Consider the following 18,677-nt stretch of genomic DNA (forward strand, 5'->3'; position numbering starts at 1 on the left):
CAGAAGGTTAGACAGACAGAGCCTTCTCTCAAAGACCAAAAAACCAGTAAGTAAGTTAGTAAGTTTTCTGAGATCTGCAGTACCTTTAAAGCTTTTTGTCTGAGATTTTATCACCATGGTTTTACAATCATAGCAGAAAGTCTCTCTTTTATGACTAATACTCATTTGCTACACAATGGAAAAAAATACATTTAATTTTAAAAGGAACAGGTAGGGAAAAGCTATCCGCCAAGTCTGCAGCCTGTAATCTGAATTTTCATAAAGAGAAACCAACAAACCCCATTCATTCCCTTATCCCTCCCAATACTTATAAAGCTTTTCTGGGGTTGGGGAGGAAGAAGTAGGGTGTCTGAGTGCAGCTAAATGTACTCAACAGATTGGTTAAATGCACCTTAGGTGCTGTCACCCTATTTCAGAATGAAACGCCATCATTATTAAGAAAGCGTCAATTGGTATGTTCAACCACCACTTTCCAAGGGAGCACCCTGCTGCAATTACCTATGCTTTTGTCACCTGGAGGTTAGATTACCGCCATGTGCTCTACATGGGGATTATATATTGAGACCATGTGGAAACTGGAGCTAGTGCAAAATGGAAGCACCCACTTATTTAGCAAAGCATCATGCAGAAGGCACACATCATCAGCACACTGTAATTAGCATCACCAGGCTGCCAATACATTTCTGGCTGGAGTTTGCTATGTTGGTTTTAACCCATCAAGCTGTAAATGGTTTGGGACCTGGTAACATGAGGGACCTTCTTTCTCCTTGTAACATACTGCTGCAGCTATGACAAGAAGCCCACCCTCAATCTGAAGGGGATTGGGTGCTGCTGGCAGAGCATTTGTGGCTTTGTAAATCCTTGGTCTGCCTGAGTCATCATTTGTTAACCTTTTGGGCATGCTTCATAGCCAACTTTTTCTCTTCAGCATGACTGGGTGTGAAGGGGATTGGGGACTGCTATTATTAGCTTGCCTTGCAGTAAGGTACAGGCTGGTCTGAGTGTGCAAGTGATTTTAAAATCTGGCATGGTGAAAAAAACTAACACAAATACATTAACATTTTAAAGTAATGCTGCCACATTCGCTGTAGAGAAACACAACAGTAAAGTAGCTAATCAATCTTTCTGGTCTTTGCCAATGTTTTATTCCATGTGTTTTAAGTTAACATCATCACCATCATCATCAACACCCCTAGTCCCGGGGATCTACACAAAACAGAGTTTAGCAATAGTAAACATTTCTAACACTAGAAAGTATTAAATATCAGCACATGTATACTGCACTATTAACTTCATTTTCAAAAAACTTGAAATTGTAGTAACTTGAGATGCACAAAAAGCCTTTGACCACACTGAATGGTTTTGGGTGTTGAATCTGTCTCTAAGCACAGACGTTTAAAACTGGATTATACTGGCAGGAATCAGGAATTTAGGCCAGGCTGGTTCTTTATGTTAGCTCAAATTTTGCCTATTTGTTAGGACCTCCCCCTGCACCTCTTCTATTTGTTCTCATGAGATAGCACACTGCTTACTTCTGCCAGAGAGGGAGGAAATCTATTTCTCTCAAGGTAGGGCAACGGAAAGTGAATAGGACTGTGCGTTCGGTAGACAATTCTTTTCTTTTGATTTCAAACCTCCCTTCAACGTTCTGTATCCCCTCCTTGTTCTAACGCCCTTAAACATAACGCTCAGATCTTCTGAATCATTTGAGAACATTATGAAACACTTCCTCCACATCCTCTTAAATGTTATGCATTTTATTCAGTGCTCAGGAGCTTAAGCAATCTGTAGGTTATGCAGAGTACATCTAGCTTCCTTTCTGATATTTCATTCAACTTCTAGCCAATCTTCAACATTAGCAGTGACCTTTACAAGTAGGCTTCCATTGCACTTTCTTGGATGGACAAAATTAATCTTTTTAAAATGGATACCATCTCCAACAGATGGATTTGTTTCAAACACGAGACATATCTTCATTCACCCAAAAGTGTTTTGTGGAACTACATAGAAGTTTTCACTGCAACTATATATAGTGTCCCCTCCCTCACAAAATGATGACAATAATATAAAAGAGCTTTGTTGAAATATGCAATATGATTAGCTGAATAGGATTACCGCTCATAAAATCATCTACACCTAAATACATGAATATACATGCACATCCATTATCTGGACTCTTCCCCTGGAACAGATATTCTGCTAAACAATCTCCTCTAAGCTTTGTTTATAAAGGACATTGAACAAAACCTTTAAATATGAATATTTTAGCTCTTATTGATAAAAGGGATTACTTATAATACCACCAAAAGATTAAAGACAAAAATCTAAATCTTCAATTAATATATTCTGTACATTTGACAGCAGATTGTGCATAGTCAGTTTTGTTGATTCCCCTGCAGAGACAAAAATTTCTCTTGTTTACATGGGTCTCTCAAGTATCAGGTGAGAGAAGAACATTAAAAAAAACCAGCCAAAAAATTCAACTGTAAATCCATAAACATGAGAAGACTGGGATATAAGGACAGGTGTAGTACCTGAACTAATTTTGATTCTTTTTTTAAAGGACTAAATTTCAATTTGTTAGTACTTTATTAAACACAAGATTTAAAGCCAAAAATTTAAAAAACAAATTAAAAGAAAAACAACCCCCTCCCAGAGCCTGAGGTCCACCTGGAATTCTGTGCAGACGGCTGGATCTGTAACTTTTCTTGTGTGTACAATGTTTTTGCACTTGGACTTCTACCTTTGCTTTTAAAAATGACCCTGTTCAGGGTCAGATTGTTTCCCAGCCTTACACAGCTATGCAGGGGCAAGAGGATGAGTGAAAACACTATTCAGTCACATACTCCTAGATAGCCTCCCCAGACCTTGGTTCTGGGTGTAGGAGCACAGGAGGCTGTACAAGGACAAAATCTGTGTTTGGTAAAGAGGAAGAGATAATAAAGGAAGCGTCTTCCCTGTGGAGGTGTCCAGCTACATTCCACACCTTACACTGCCACTGACCAAAGGCTCAATCTGGCCCTAAATAGGTCAGATTACATGATAATGACCCTCTCATGGCCTTAAAAAAATACAATCAAATCTATGACACAATCTGCAAAAGTAATCAGTACTTTTGTTTTAAATTTTATGCTACTGTTTAATTAAATCAAATTAATTTTCCAGTCTGCAAAGGAACTGTGTATTAAAAAAGGAATTTTTAAGTACCGATTGCATTATTAAAGATCTGCAAATGGCACCGAGAGCATTAGTTAGGTGCGTTTATATTTTTGTCCATTAATCCAATATATAAATAAAAAGAATAAATATAATAAAAACAAACAAAAGTGATCCTGTTGTAAGCGGTGGCACAATGTGAAATGGGGAGTGGGATGGAAGGGACAGTGGAACAAAGTAAAGTCGTCTAAAACTTTATTGAATATGATTTGCTGCGGCTTTGCAAGAGTATTTGGATTCCAAGATGGAATTCAGAGGTAGTTTCCTCCAATATAGTTAACTGTCATGGGAGTTGGAGAGGATACTGAAAATATATTCTTCACACCTCAACAACTTCAACTTTGTGAAGCCTCCAAACTGTTCTACACTTGGAAGAAAGGGCCTATTTAAGAGAATTAATAAATACAGTAATAGGATAGGTTTACCGTGGACTTAAAAGGGTTTGTGGGGACGGGGCGGGAAGTTTAATAAAAGGCCATTTTGCTACTTCAAACACTCTTTGGGTGCATTTTATTTGCAATAGATACAATTCCAAGCTGTATTCAAACTGCCCAAAAAGTATGCATCCCTTATTGTGTGTTATTGCTTGTATGATATTGTTACAGTCAACAAAGTGTGGACACTAAAAAATAAGGCTCCTTTAGATTAATTCGGGCGTCTTTGTTAATACCTATTTAAAATGTGTATTTTGAAGACTGTACATGTTCTACTAATCCTTGTAAAATGTATACAACTCCTATGCATATAAAACTGACTTGTTTCCTTGTTTGGTATTAAATTTTAACTGCTTTCAAAATTCCAACAGAATTTCACTTGTGAAATCAAAGTAATTAATAACTTATTTATAAGCAAAAAAGAAACCAAAAACCAGTAAACTGTTTCCATACAATTTTAATATGTATTTTAAAAAACTTATATTAAAGAAACACTGTTCCAGAAATGTGTGGTGTACCAAGTTCCTCCTAAAACAAACTTTTACTGCAGAAGTTGTAACTCCTTAGAAGGACACATAAATAAAATAATTGTGAATTTAAACTATTTAAGAAAAGTCAGAAAAGCATAACAAATTAAGTAGTTTCATGAAACATGGAAAAATTAAAAACATTCTTTTGCAGTTGACATTCCCCAATAGCACAGGAAACTCAAATACAACAGCACAGTTCTTCCTCAGGAGAACCAGAAAGTGAAAGCGATTAAAAATAGAAATTTAACTAAAAAAAAAGAGTTTAGCTAGCTGGGACAAAGTGTCTAATATGCAAGTAGTAAATGCACAGCATTAAAAGTAGGAAGTAAACTAGATGTTGATTTAGTTGGGGATTGGTCCTGCTTTGAGCAGCAGGGTTGAACTAGATGACCTCCTGAGGTCCCTTCCAACCCTGATATTCTATGATTATTTGAGTTTTAAATCTAAGGCATTTAGAAAACTGGTAAGAACATGTTTTTTTAAAAATTATGATATTTATCTTGTCAGTGTCCCTTTAAGATAAATGTGGAGAGCAACCTGCAGCTCAGCTTTATAAGTGGAATGAATAAATTGCTGAATCTCAGCATTAAATTTCAATCTGCTGCAGTTGATAAGAATAGTTTTATTGCTTTACTTTACAAATTTGGATAAATTAAATAAATACAAACCTTAACTACATAAAAACCTGTTGTAAGGATTTTGGTACATGGTACAAATACATACATGTGTGATGGTCTTGCTCCTGCAAGATGAATTTTGGAAAGAATATTTTATATATAATCTCAATAATTAGTCTCTTGTTCTCTTAAAGCTCAACATTTTTGCTTGTGATTGATTAACTGAGCAGATCCAGAGGCTACATGTCTGAAATCAGAGATACACTAAAAAATTCTACAGTGCAAAAATTTGCTCGGACCACTGAGGAAACCAGGGAGAAACTAATGGCATGTTTGCATAACAAACTGGGTGGCTTCTACTTGATCTCTAGTCCCTTTGGGGGAACGTGAATCAAACAAAGAACAGTGACACTGGAAGAATAACCCTTGAAAGAGAGTACTGTGGTTTTTGAAAATGGCACTTAACTGGGAAGAAGTGTATCTTGATTAGAGGATGCCTTTTATAAACTGAATGTTTGATAATCACATGCCAAATTAATTGTAATTAACACAACATGTGCTGTGGTCATTTATGAATAATACAACTGTATATTACACCTTTGTTCTATGGATTTTTATGGGTTATGTTCTCTCAATGGCTGTTTTATCCTAACTTCAAATCCCATTACAACGCTTTAGAAAGCTCGACAAGGGTTTCCCCGCCCCCAGTAAATAAAAATAGTAGCAGTTTGAAAGAAAAAAAGATTCCATCTGCCATACATCCTTTGTTTTAAGGAACTGCTAGTTAGCTGTGCCCTTTACATTAAAATACTAATGAGATTTCCAAAAACTGTCTTAACTACTTACTGCTCTTCCTAAATTTAGCAAAAGGCTCTTTGTATTCTCTTACCTTTATGGTTTTGGTCTGGAGTCTGAGTCCATTTAAAGTGTTAATGGCTTTCTCTGCATCCTTTGGATCAATATAGTTAACAAATCCATACCCTAAACTCTGCCCTGTTGAAACATAAGAAACAAAACAAAACAAAAAAGGACTCAGTATCTTTTCAGCACATGAATGACTTCCAAATGTGGAATCAAAATTCTCTTCTCCTGTTTGTTTTCACCACACTTCCACCTAGACTCTCTACATACAGCAGGGTGTCAGTTTTTCACCATTCCATTCTGTGGAAACTAACAGAAAATTTTTAAATAGCCACTCCAATGTACATACCTAAAAGGGAGAAGAAAAAAAAAAAAGCCAAAAAAAATGCTTTTCTACAAGTTATCTGAAAAGCATGTAACGTGTTGATATCAATGGAATTAGATAAACACAATTAATAGCTTTGTGTTGAGTTTGTAACAAACTAGAGGATCAGCTGTTCAAGCAACATGGTTCCCATTTAAAATGAAATAAAAATAAATGCTCCTCATGCCATTGTTTATAGAGTCTGTCTGGTTTTCATAATGTGAAAGTTCAGAAGCCTCATATTTTACCAGATCCCTCCAAAACACATTGATCAGTTGGTTGTAAAATCAACTTAAACTTTCTATATTGTGTTATTGACTTGTGACTGGCAATGCAGAACTGAAAAGAAAGGACAGACTATCACGTGCCAGGATAAGCTCTTACATTATGTTTTCTTTAGTATGTTGGTGATGCCGGCAAAGACAATACGGTACAACTGCTGCTGCATCCGGATGGCAGGAGCACATTTTAGCAGCCAAATCATTTCAACAGCTTCTGTTTTACTGGTAATGTCTGTGTTTATGTTTGTAGTAGGAGGAGGAGACCTGGTTTAACAACTCGGTTTAGTAACATGGAGCTAGTGATGTACTATTATTAACGCTATACATATACACATACAGCAAGGACAACTAAGTGTCTGCAATGGAGTAGGATAACATAACCAAAAGCTACGCCAAAAAATATTAGACCTTTCTCCCAATGATTTTACAATATGAATGTTAACAGAACACGAAAGACAACAGCAACACACAAGCAGATTTTGCACTCAGGCTTCCAAATTCCTCGGTCTTATGTGCCATATTTAAATTATTTTGGATATTTGGAAAATGCAATGATTTGTTGTATTTTTTTTAAAACCACAGACATTTACTGGGCATGTAGAGATAACAAGGGTTAAAAAAAAATTCTCAGGAGGCAGGCATTTTCTTGAATCTTACCCACTGTTATATACTTTAATGAATTTGGAAAATGCTAGGTCCAAATCCTACCTGCACATGGGGTCCAATGTGCAGAGGAATCATCCTGATTCTGCTCAAGAGGGGTAAGAGGAAGAAAGGTTGTGAAAAGCCCACACAGGGAGAGAGAGAGATATAACAGACTGTGAAAACTGTACCGCACAAAAGCTTATTCCCAAATAAATTTGTTAGCCTCTAAGGTGCCACAAGAACCTCTTGTTATTTTTGCTGATACAGACTAACACGGCTACCACTCTAAAACCTGTACTCCATAGGGCCTCTCACTGTAATAATGCAGAAGTAGCTACCCAGCTCCTTCTCACATACCTGCATGGGGAAAGCAGAGGTCACAAAGCATCCTGCACATGAGGAGCTATGCCCTAGTCTGGTGGAGGGATTCCATCTCTGCTACATAAAAACCTTGTTATTTTGTCGCAGAGAGAAAGCGCATTTGGCCTACTGAATTTGGGGAGAAAAAAAAAAAACAACCCAAGAAATGTTGTGTTGCATAATCCATATATAATAAGAGTTCCTCGGTCTTCTAAAAATCAGATCAAGGTGCTCAATTTTTAAGGCTTAAACAGATATTGCAGCACACCTTTAAAAACCCACAGAAATGCTTTATTTCACAGCTACAATGACCACATACAGTGTTACAGACAGGAAATTGCTATTTTAAATTACATACATCAAGGGAGCGCTTCCATTCACTAGGACTAGAAGTACAAGCACAAAACACACCCATTCTTCCTGAATGGCTAAATTCATCTCAACAAATATATCTCAACCCCAGTTAGCCTGCATTAACCAAAAGTTAAACTGAGCAAAGAACCAGAAGCATAAATAGCATAACAAATACTTTTGATGTCACCTCTCCCCACTGTTTTGTGTCTACCTAAGGCAGAGGTTCAACTGTGGGTCAGGACCCCAAAGTGAGTCAGGACCCAATTTTAATGGAGTCAGCAGGGACAGCATTAGACTTGCCAGGACTCAGGGCTGAAGCAGAAGCCCAAGCTCTCCCACTGCCCACCCAGGACGGTGGGCCTCGGCCCGCTCTCCCACACCCAGGGTGGTGGGGCTCAGGCTTTGGCCCACGCAGGTAGTAACTTTGTCGTCAGAAGAGGGTTGTGGTACAATGAAGTTTGAGAACCCCTGACCTAAGGTATTTATATGTACCCCATTGCAGCTGTAGGTGGGCCCCTCCCAATCTTTAATATGTTTGCCCTCAATACCTCTGGCAAGTGGGGAATGCACTGTGGGGCAGGGACGGTCTTTGCGTTGTGTGTTTGTACAGTGCCTAGCACCATAGGGTCCTGTTCCAGGACTGGGGCTCGTAAATGCTATCGCAATACAAATAAATACAACAACAACAAATATCTAGCTCTTATACAGCACCTTTCATTGGTAGAGCTCAATAAAATAATTAGTATTTCACACATGGGGAACTGTCTGATGCAGAGAGAGAATAAGGTCCAGATTTTCAAAGGTATTAAGGTGTTGCTCTGCTCAGCACTGTGAGGCCTAAGTGACTTGGATGGCTAAGTTCCATTCTCAAAAGAGACAAGCTTTTAGATCCAGATCCTAAAAGGTATTTAGGCACCTAAGTCTAATTAAAGTCAATGGGATTTGGGCTCCTAGGTGCCTAAGTCACTTTTGAAAATGGGATTTAGCTGTCTACGTCACTTAAGCATTGCAACATATAACATAGCTATCTATCTTGATATCTATGGATACGTTTAAGAATCTGGCCCCGAATGACTTGCCCAGAGTCACACAGGGCATAAGAACAGCCATACCAGGTCAGACCAAAGGTCCATCTGACCCAGAATCCTGTCTTCTGACAGTGGCTAAAGCCAGGTGCTTCAGAGGAAATGAACAGAACAGGTCATCATCAAGTGGTCCATCCCATTGCCCATTCCCGGCTTCTTGCAAACAGAGGCTAGGGACACTTCAGACCATGGTTTTGCATCCATGTGCATCCTGGCTAATAGCCATTGACGGACCTATCCTCCATGAACTTACCTCATTCTTTTTTGAACCCTCTTATTGTCTTGGCCTTCACAACATCCTCTGGCAAAGAGTTCCACAGATTGACTGTGCATGGTGTGAAAAAACACTTTCTTTTGTTTGTTTTAAACCTGTTGCCTAGTAATTTCATTTGGTGACCCCTAGGTCTTGTGTTATGAGAAGGAGTAAATAACACTTCCTTATTTACTTTCTCCACACCAGTCATGATTTCATAGATCTCTATCATATCCCCCATTAGTCATCTCTTTTCCAAGCTGAAAAGTCCCAGTCTTATTAATCTCTCCTCACACGGAAGCTGTTCCAGACCCCGAATCATTTTTGTTGCCTTCTTCTGTATCTTTTCCAATTCCAATATATCTTTTTAGAGTTATGGCAACCAGCTCTGCATGCAGTATTCAAGATGTGGGCGTACCATTGATTTATATAGAGGCAATGTGATATTTTCTGCCTTATTATCTATCCCTTTCCTAATGATTCCAGACCTGAAGAAGAGCTCTGTGTGGCTCAAAAGCTCATCTCTCTCACCAACAGAAGTTGGACCAATAAAAAAATATTACCTCATTTCTCAGAGACATTTGCATAGATACCTTTTTAAGGAAGAGAATATAGATAAAAGGAACCTAAAAGGAACTTTGGGGAGGGCAGAGAGTGACATAAGACAGCTGATACAAGAGGAGAACAACACTGACCTGGAAACAAAGCTTCTCATGTCCCCCCATTCCTTTCTCTGGAGTTCCTTAGTTACAACATTAAGGTTACTTTGCACTGGCCATCTGCCATCCTCCACACAAAAAGATATCTACATGGATGTTTCCTTTACAGTGGAAGGAGGCAATTCACAAGAGCAAAATTACTCCTTTGCATGTTTGCATAATCTGGTTCAAAGAACAAAATTCCTCAAAAGAAATGATTGATAATGCATGTATAAAAGCTAATCATAAACTTCTATGCCTAAGCTACTGATGGTGTTTTTTATCACATGAATGCTAATTCCTACATTAGCGGTATTATATTGTATAAAATTTCTCATGGAAAGAAAAATCTAAGTTGACCTATTCAACATTCTAAACACTTAATTTCAGGGAGTCCAAAAAAGGAAAAATACTGCTTTACTATGAAATGAACCATTAAAACTCAACCCACCACAATCTTGATGCAGTTGTTTCAATTACCAAATTTTTGTTGCTGCATTCTGCCATATGATTTAGCAGTCTATACTTTATATCAATGGATGTTGAAGGGAAAAAAAATTCTACCTCAGTCAACAGAATGCAGGCCAATAGAGTCAAAAGGAAAAATCGACAGAAAAATAATTTTGTGAAAACCTATGCTTGGTCACATGAGATTTCTAGCAGACACTGTAAACTTTTAGTATACTAAACATTCACAGCTAAGAACCAAAAAAATGGAACAAATCATGCTAAATATAAATTCTTTTCAAACTACTCTCAGTAGCAATAAATCTCATGACAATAAAAATAGATTCTAGATTCATGTGCACTGCAAATGGATACTGGAGGAGGGGAAGAGGATTTGTTCTAAACCATGGCCAAGAAATATGAGCTTTCAATTAATTTGATCCTATCTTTTTATTGCATGTTCTGAAAAGGAAACCATTTCTTAGGCCCTGATCCGGCAACAGATAGCATGCAGTTGGGCATCTCAGTGGGGTTCCGCACAGGCAGTCCATTCACACATGACACATACAGCACCAGCTTAAATTGAGAGTCTTGTTTTCTGTACTTTGGAATCCACCAATTCATTAGACATCACAATTAGGTGGGGCTAGCATGTTATATTTCTAGATCTTCGTACTACTACTATTCCTGCTTGTTGTTCTCTCTCCCCGCCCCCACCTTCCCTTCCAGTTTCTAGTGCAGCCATTCCTCAAAGCAAAACAAAAGAAGACAACGTCCTCTGAGCCAAGCTGGGCCACTTCAGATTGGCATCCCGTATGCTGGATGCTCTTTTGAAACCCACATGTGAAGAAATCAGATTTTCTTTGGTCTTCAACGTGTGAGTATCATTAAGCCAAAATGTATGCCCCACCCTTTTTTTTTTTTTTTAAATAAAGGGAATTTCATCACATTCACAAAGAGTGCTAGGTTGTCTGCACTGGACACTAGAACCCTTTAGTTATTCACAAGACCAGGTATACTATGGATACTAGTAATGCCCGGTTCCCCACACCACATCTTCCCTGTATCTCACCCCATCTAGAGGTGAGACACTAACTGAAATCCGTGGCTGCTCTCCCGAAATCGTCAATGTGAAAGCCAACTGGTGTCCATTACTTCAGCGCTATTCTTGCAATGCAGTATCTCCCCTTCAGTAACTGGACCAAGACTACTAACCCGTTTTACATCAGCCACCGAACAGTCATCAGATGGTAACCACATTCAGGCACATGTCACCTGGGGGATTTAAAGAGACCCCCTACAGATGAAATGCTGTACATCGCACATTGCTCGATTTCTTAAATCCAATCACTGCCCCCTGCCTCTGTACTTAATCCTGTGATATTTAGTGAAGGATTTGTTGCCAAACTTAAGTTCAACTTGCTTCCCTATTAGGCCAGCTGAGATGATGCCAATTATACCAGCTTCCATTGGTCCCTGTTACATTTTCAAACAAACACTTTCGTGCTTTCTCCCAGGCTACCCCTTATGCTTTGGAGGAACTCCCCATAAACATCTACAAAGCTACCTCACTAGCCTCCTTCAAATTCTCCTATGCCAGGATACCTACAAAAAACTTGATAACTGTTAAGCTTCTGGTATTCTGGCAAAACTGTGTCATGCTGACCAATGTTGTCTCACTGTATTACCCTGTCTGTGTCCATTTGTTGTCTTTTGCCTTATCTTTAGATTGTAAGCTCTTTGGGGTAGGGACCCATCTTTTTGTTGGGTTTGTACAGAACCCAGCACAATGGGGTTCAGGTCCATGGTTAAGGCCCTTTGGTATTATAGTAATATAATTAGACAATCTGAACAAGAGCAATGGATCTTTCCACACACAGGAGCAAATCATTAATATAGTCCACAGCATTATCTTTCAAACTCAGGTCTAGTCTCTAAGTGGAAGCAGCAAACTCACCCAAGAAATGCAGAGGCAAGTTTAGGAAAAAGAAAATAAAAAAAAAGCATTCCTCTCCTCCATACCATTTTTGATTAATACTTATCACTTACAAATCAGCAAAGGCAGAACATTTTTTGCATTGTCTACAGACTGTTCTGCGTTTTACCACATCCTAACGAAAGCCAGCAAGCAAACAAGAAAAATCATGAAATAGCCCTCTCAACATGTTTAAAAGTAGCTTGCAAAATGCCATATTTTTTTCTCTTAACAAAAATTAAGAGCAGCTAGGGCACTAGCTCCCTTTAAAACACCAGCAATACAAGAGACCAAATTATATTTAGCATTCCATCCTTCTGGATATCCAGTGCTTGAGAAACCCAACATATTTCTAGAGGATTTTAAACACATTCCTGTTTTTTCTAATTATTATTCTTTTTAAAAGATCAGCTTACTTTAGGGGATGTGGAAAGAAGAGGGAGGCACAGGGAAAAATTAGGAATGGCAAAGAATGATCTTATCTCATTAGAAAACACTGTATTTTGGGGGAGACGACACAGGATTCACAGAAGGTTACATGGATACTACAGGTTTCAGAGTAGCAGCCGTGTTAGTCTGTATTTGCAAAAAGAAAAGGAGTACTAGTGGCACCTTAGAGACTAACCAATTTGTTTGAGCATAAGCTTTTGTGAGCTAGATGTATCCGATGAAGTGAGCTGTAGCTCACAAAAGCTTATGCTCAAACAAATTGGTTAGTCTCTAAGGTGCCACTAGTACTCTTTTTCTTTTTATGGATACTACAGAGATGGACACATTCAAAATGCACAGACACAGATGTGCTGACAAGTTCTTCATCATTTCAGTTGCCATGAGAGTTCCCCAAAAGCGAAACTGACTGTAATTACATAAAAAGGAGAGGGAAGCCATGGAGAGGAGATTCAGACCAAGGGAAGAGAAGAACTAAGCATAAGTCTTAATTTAGGCAACCACAAAGAAGAAGCAAATATGAAGAGTAGAGGCCCTTCAATGTAAGTTTTATGAATGGAACTTCTTCAAGTTTCAACTAGTCAATAGTGGGGCTTTTAACAAGCTCTGGCCTAGGCCTCATTCCAGATTTTTCACAAGGAAATCCTGGATACCAAAATTTTTCACTCTACCGTCTCATACACCCCCCCTCCCCTCCCCCAAAAAAGAGGCCGGGGGGGTGGGGGGGAGGAACCATCTACCCTGAGGAAGATGGCAGTGAGTTCTGCAAGGTTCTTGTCCTAAAGGTCAGTTAAGTAGCATTCAGTGCTCCAAACTGTCAAAGACAAACCAGGAAAAATATCTAGCACCAGAAAAAAGCCTTGCAAGTTTACCTTCAAGTAGGATCAGCAGAAAAAACTACATTTATTTAAGCCAGCTGGGCAGAATGAGAATGCCTTTCATCCTGTTTTGCTTCAGCTCTAAGAGGAGCTTTGAGAAAGGAAGTAGGGTTCTACAAAAAGTCAAACAAATACGCACATCGCTGTTGAGTCTCATGAGCAACAGGTCCAGAAAAGTCAGCCTTTACTTTGGTATCAGCTGATGGAAGAACATCTCAGTAGGCATTTCACAGGGTGCAGGATCTTATATTAAGCCATCCCTCACCAAACTTTCACATAAGTATTTACTTATGGTTTATTGGTCAGATGGCCTCCATGAGTGGTTATACCTACAGCAAGAGGAGGAAGCCTACTGACTCTTTCATAATCTTAAGTGTCCCCTTCCTACCAGACACTGTCTACAAAGAGCTGTCCATATTCTTTTTCAGATTAATCTTTGGAGGTGAGAAAACCTCCTGTTTAGTCCACTTGTCCTCTGTATTCTTGCTCCTAAAATGTGCCCATTTTCACAGTAACTTGTTACGCCATCTGTCTTTACATCCCTTTCACAGAAGGGCAGAAGAAGCTGCTGTAATCCAAAGAATCTGTACTGAAAGAAGAGTATGGAAACACAATGCTAACAAGATCAGAAAATTAAGATAAGCCCCTCACTGCCATAAGCCAATATAATCGGACTGTGAAGGTCACTACTTGTCTTGTACCAGATGTAGCTTTCTAACACAGTGTCTAATTACCCTACAGGCTATTTAAAATAGACGTGAACTGCTTCAGAGTAAACAGAAGTTTGTTTAGGGAACCTGCTGCTTGCCCAAGAATGGAGAGACAGCTCGTTTGTACTACAGTCCAGCTGTCACATCTGCTAAAATTTAGCAAGCATTTTCAGGGTTATTCTCAAACCAAAAGGGGGAGAGAGATAAACTGTGAATAGTTTGGGTCCCTGACAAAGAAACAAACGTATTTTTGATGGGCACAGAACGGTACCTCCTGAAAGAACAGGCCACAGGAAATAGTCCAGTACTACTGATGCAATAACTATGCTCCATTTTGAAAGTGACTTGTAAGTGTTCACATATCTCAGATGTTACAGAAGGCAGGTTGGGCCCAAGCAGAGTAAATCCCAACCAACCTTCTCTGAAATAGAGAACCCTTATAGTTTATAGAGACACAGTGCCAGAGCCACCAAGCTAAAGTATTTTAGACCCTCTTAATATGCAGGCTCTTACAAGATGCAGTGTGCTCTAAACCAGGGGAACAGCAAGCTTTTGCTAGCTAAGCTGCAAGGACCCTTCCGGTGTCCAAGAAATGCTGAACCCTCTCTCCTGCAGATTGCAGTACAGCTACAATTCAAGAGCACTGCTTATTGCTGGTTAAAATGTAGATGCTAGTAACAAAAGTCGTAAACTAGAAAGGGGGGGTCTTACAGGTCAGGGATACCTGGGATTTTTAGGTAAAACAAATATGCTGCTCCCCACTCTCCCCTCCCACAAAAGCCACTAATTGTCTGGGAACATCAAAACTAAACTTAAGGGGAAGCTCACAGTTTAAGACCACATCTAGCTGGGAGCTTCAGTAAGGCACCAGTGTTTAAAACACAAACACGCTGACATAAAATACTGCTCAGAAGGGATGGTATCCCTCAGAAAATTCTCCCGTAGAGGCGCTGAAGCCCTGCAATTAGAATGGCAAAGGTTGCATTCTCCCATAAGAAATCTCACAGAAAGTGAATTTCTAGCACTATTTAAACTCTAGTAATGCCAGAGGGAATCTGATAAAAGCTCATCTGTGCAGGAGAAAGAGCTGGGTAGGGAGACTGGTCCAAAACTGTGAAACGAACTATCATAGGAACTAAGGACCATCACAAACCTCAAGACCTCTCTTTCCAAGTGCAAGGCGCATTCCTTCTCTAATATCATGCACAAACTGCTGTGTGTTTAAAAACAAAACCCTACCAAACAAGAGACACTAAACAGGTCGCAACTGTCCCCCCATGGTACATATTTTAGTGCAATTGTTTAATGCACTGCTGAAAAGTGCTCAGATAGTATGACAATGAGGGAGGTACAAGAAGCTGTACAAAAATAGATGGAAAAAGAAAGATCAGAAAGTAAAAAGACTAGTTCAAAAACTCAGAAGATATCCTATAATCCCACGTGAAACAAATGTTTAAGACTCACCAGGTCAAAACCACCTCATGAGTTTTAGAGTCTCATGGAGTCTCATGCAGGGAATAACTAGGCCTTGAATATGGTGGCCCTAGATCAGGGGTGGGCAAACCTTTTGGTCTGAGGGCCACATCGGGGAATAGAAATTCTATGGTGGGCCAAGAATGCTCACAAAATTGGGGTTGGGGTGCGGGAGGGGGTGAGGGCTCTGGGGTGGGGCTGGGGATGAGAAGTTTGGGGTGTAGGAGGGTGTTCTGGGCTTTGACCGAGGGGTTCGGAAGGGGATCAGAGCTGGGGCAGGGGTGCAGGTTCTGGCTGGGCGTGCGGGCTATGTGGTGGGGATGGGGATGAGAGGCTTGGGGTGCAGGAGGGTACTCTGTGCTGGGATCGAGGAGTTTGGAGAGCGGAAGGGGGACCTAGGCTGGGGCAGAGGATTGAGGCATGGGGAGAGTCTCAGGGGTGCAGGCTCTGAGCGACATTTACCTCAAGCGGCTCCCAGAAGCAGTGGCATGTCCCTTCTTTGCTCCTAGGCATGGAGCGGCCCCCGACGCTCAGAGCGGGGCCATGCCGTGGCTTCCGGGAGCCATGTGGTGAGGCCCCTGCCCCGGCTGGAGTTGGGCCGAGCCATGTGGCGCAGTCCCAGAGCCCTGGCTGGACCACCGGAGCAGGGCCAAGCCGCCTGGTGTAGCCCCCGACCCGGTGCCCCAGCGGGAGCTTGCGGGCCAACTTAAAACAGCCCGCGGGCCGTAGTTTGCCCACCCCACCCTAGACGAAGAGCTAAAAGAAAAAGATCATCCATTCAAAGCTGCACTAGGCTATAAAACCTGGCTTTCATAAACTACAGCAGGGAGATTACAACCAACAATTGCTTTGTTCGCCTTCGTATTTTTGACACAATGTTTTAATGTATGATAATAGCTTTTAGTGGCTTGAATTGCAAAGATGTTAGGCCCTGGCAGCGCCCAGTGAATTCAAATGGAAGTTGAATATGCTCCGTGCCTTTGAAACTCAGGCTATAGCTTTATACTGCACAATGCTTTTCATCCTGAAGTATCACAGAACATCTATGAAATGAAGCAAACCAACATACAAAATGGGCCTGATGTTCAAAAGCACTCAGGGCTTGTCTACATTACCCACTGGATCGACGGGCAGCGATTGATCCAGCGGGGGTCGATTTATCGCGTCTAGCCTAGACATGATAAATCGACTGCCAAGTGCTCTCCCGTCGACTCTGGTACTCCACCGGAACGAGAGGCGTAGGCAGAGTCGACGCGGGAGCGTCAGCCAGCGACTTAACTTCATTGTCTTAATGAAGACACCATGGTAAGGAGAGCTAAGTACATCGACTTCAGCTACGTTATTCACGTAACTGAAGTTGCATAACTTAGATCGATTCACTCCCCCCACTCCCCGGGGTAGACCAGGCTTCACTGCTGACCAGTTTTGGAAATCTCACCCAGTATGTACAGGGAGCACACAACTGAAACAGGGGCAACAGAGCGAGGTGGTGGGACGGTGGAGAGTAGCGAGAAGGGGCGGAGTCTCGGTGGGAAGAGGTTGTACGGGAGTAGGGCTGCAGGGAGAAGGGGTGGCACGAGGGTGGGGTCCTGGGGAGAAGTGATGATGCGGGAAGTAGGGTCACATTTCAGGTGCCGATGGCCCCCCACTTCTAGGGACCTTCTGCAGCTCCTGAATTGAAATACAACAACTTCAAGAATGAAACGCACAGTGACCAAGACATAGCACAATCATTCAAAAGAGGAAATGAAGACTAGGGTGTCCAAATGGAAGTGCAAGGGAAGATTACTTTAGTTGGAATTTAACTAGGACACCAATTACAACATCCCTACTTTTGCAGAAAGCGTCCCATGGTCTTTTAATGACCTTGAGTATTTGGGATTTCTATTTTACATCATATCTGAAATAAGTATGGCGCTGTAAGAACGGACGTGACTGTGTGTGATTACTGCATCAGTTAAGACTCGGAATATTCTGAATGCAGAGCTCAAAGAAGAGAGGTGTAGGTTGGAAGCGGTTGCAGCCAAGTTGGTTGGAGACTGAACCTATCTATTTCCAGGGTACCTATAGGCTCCCACTATTTTAGTGCCACACAATCTTTGGTGCATTAATCCTTACAAACACGCTTGTGAGGTAGAGAAGTACTATAATCCCCATTTCACAGATGGAGAACCGAGACCAAGAGATTCTATGACTTGCCCAAAATCAGGGAACTGAACCCTCATCTTCCAAGTGTCAGGCCAACACCCAAACCATTGACAAGTTGACGTTTTCAATGGAAAAAAAACACCTTTTTCTGACCAGTTGTAATCTGAGGTCAGTGTGTCTGATTTTGATTTTCACTACTGCCTCCTTACATCTCTCTGGCAGGTAAAGGGACTTTAAAAGTGGGTGTAAAATTTCCCTTTTACCTTGCCACAGCAGTGTAAATGAGCATCTAGCTCAGTATAGTTAAATTAAAAGGCACAACTGACAGACTGAATTTTGGAAGTCTTAACCTTTAAATTCCTTCTCATAACAATGTCCCCCAATCTGGAGATAGAACTACTGTACCAAGATTGGACAGAGCTCTTTTCTGCAACCCTCTAGACACCTGGCACTTTAAAGGAAGACAGGCATCACTAGCATACCTGAAACACATTTTAGAAAGTGAAAGAAATTAACACAAACAAAAACAGGATACGCCCAATTTAAGATTTGTGCTCCCCACAATGCTTTAAAATGTTTTATTTTGCTAATTTTTTTTCTCTCTCCCTCTCACTGACACTGTCCCAATGATCTGAGTCAATAATTAAAATCAATGATACACTAAGAAAAACCCTCATATGAGGTGGTTCTATAAGGGCTACAAAAGGACTATACGTATGAAAGAATTTGGAGTCCATTTCTTGAGCAAATATATGGATTTCCTCCCCTCCCCCCGCCCTTTGTATTTAGTTCTCTCTCCCCTCTCTCTCTTTTTTTCCTTATTTTTTCCCTACCTCCTTGTAAGAAGTATGGGGTCCTGTGGACTGGTGGATTTGGTGGAAAGAACAGTTTTTTCAAGAAC

At 40.6% G+C, this 18,677-nt stretch overlaps 1 protein-coding gene across 6 annotated transcripts in view; it reads right to left on the reverse strand.

Annotated features, from left to right (window-relative positions):
• Positions 1–18,677, reverse strand: part of ELAVL4 (ELAV like RNA binding protein 4) — a 75,577-nt gene that overhangs the window by 14,346 nt on the left and 42,554 nt on the right. For all 6 annotated transcript variants that reach the window (XM_077823889.1, XM_077823888.1, XM_077823894.1 and 3 more), the window contains one exon: positions 5,687–5,790. In XM_077823889.1, coding sequence (XP_077680015.1) covers positions 5,687–5,790 — 104 coding nt within the window. The remainder of the gene's footprint in view (positions 1–5,686; positions 5,791–18,677) is intronic.

Source organism: Eretmochelys imbricata, chromosome 8 (assembly GCF_965152235.1).
Source record: "Eretmochelys imbricata isolate rEreImb1 chromosome 8, rEreImb1.hap1, whole genome shotgun sequence".
NCBI classification, from domain to species: domain Eukaryota; kingdom Metazoa; phylum Chordata; order Testudines; family Cheloniidae; genus Eretmochelys; species Eretmochelys imbricata.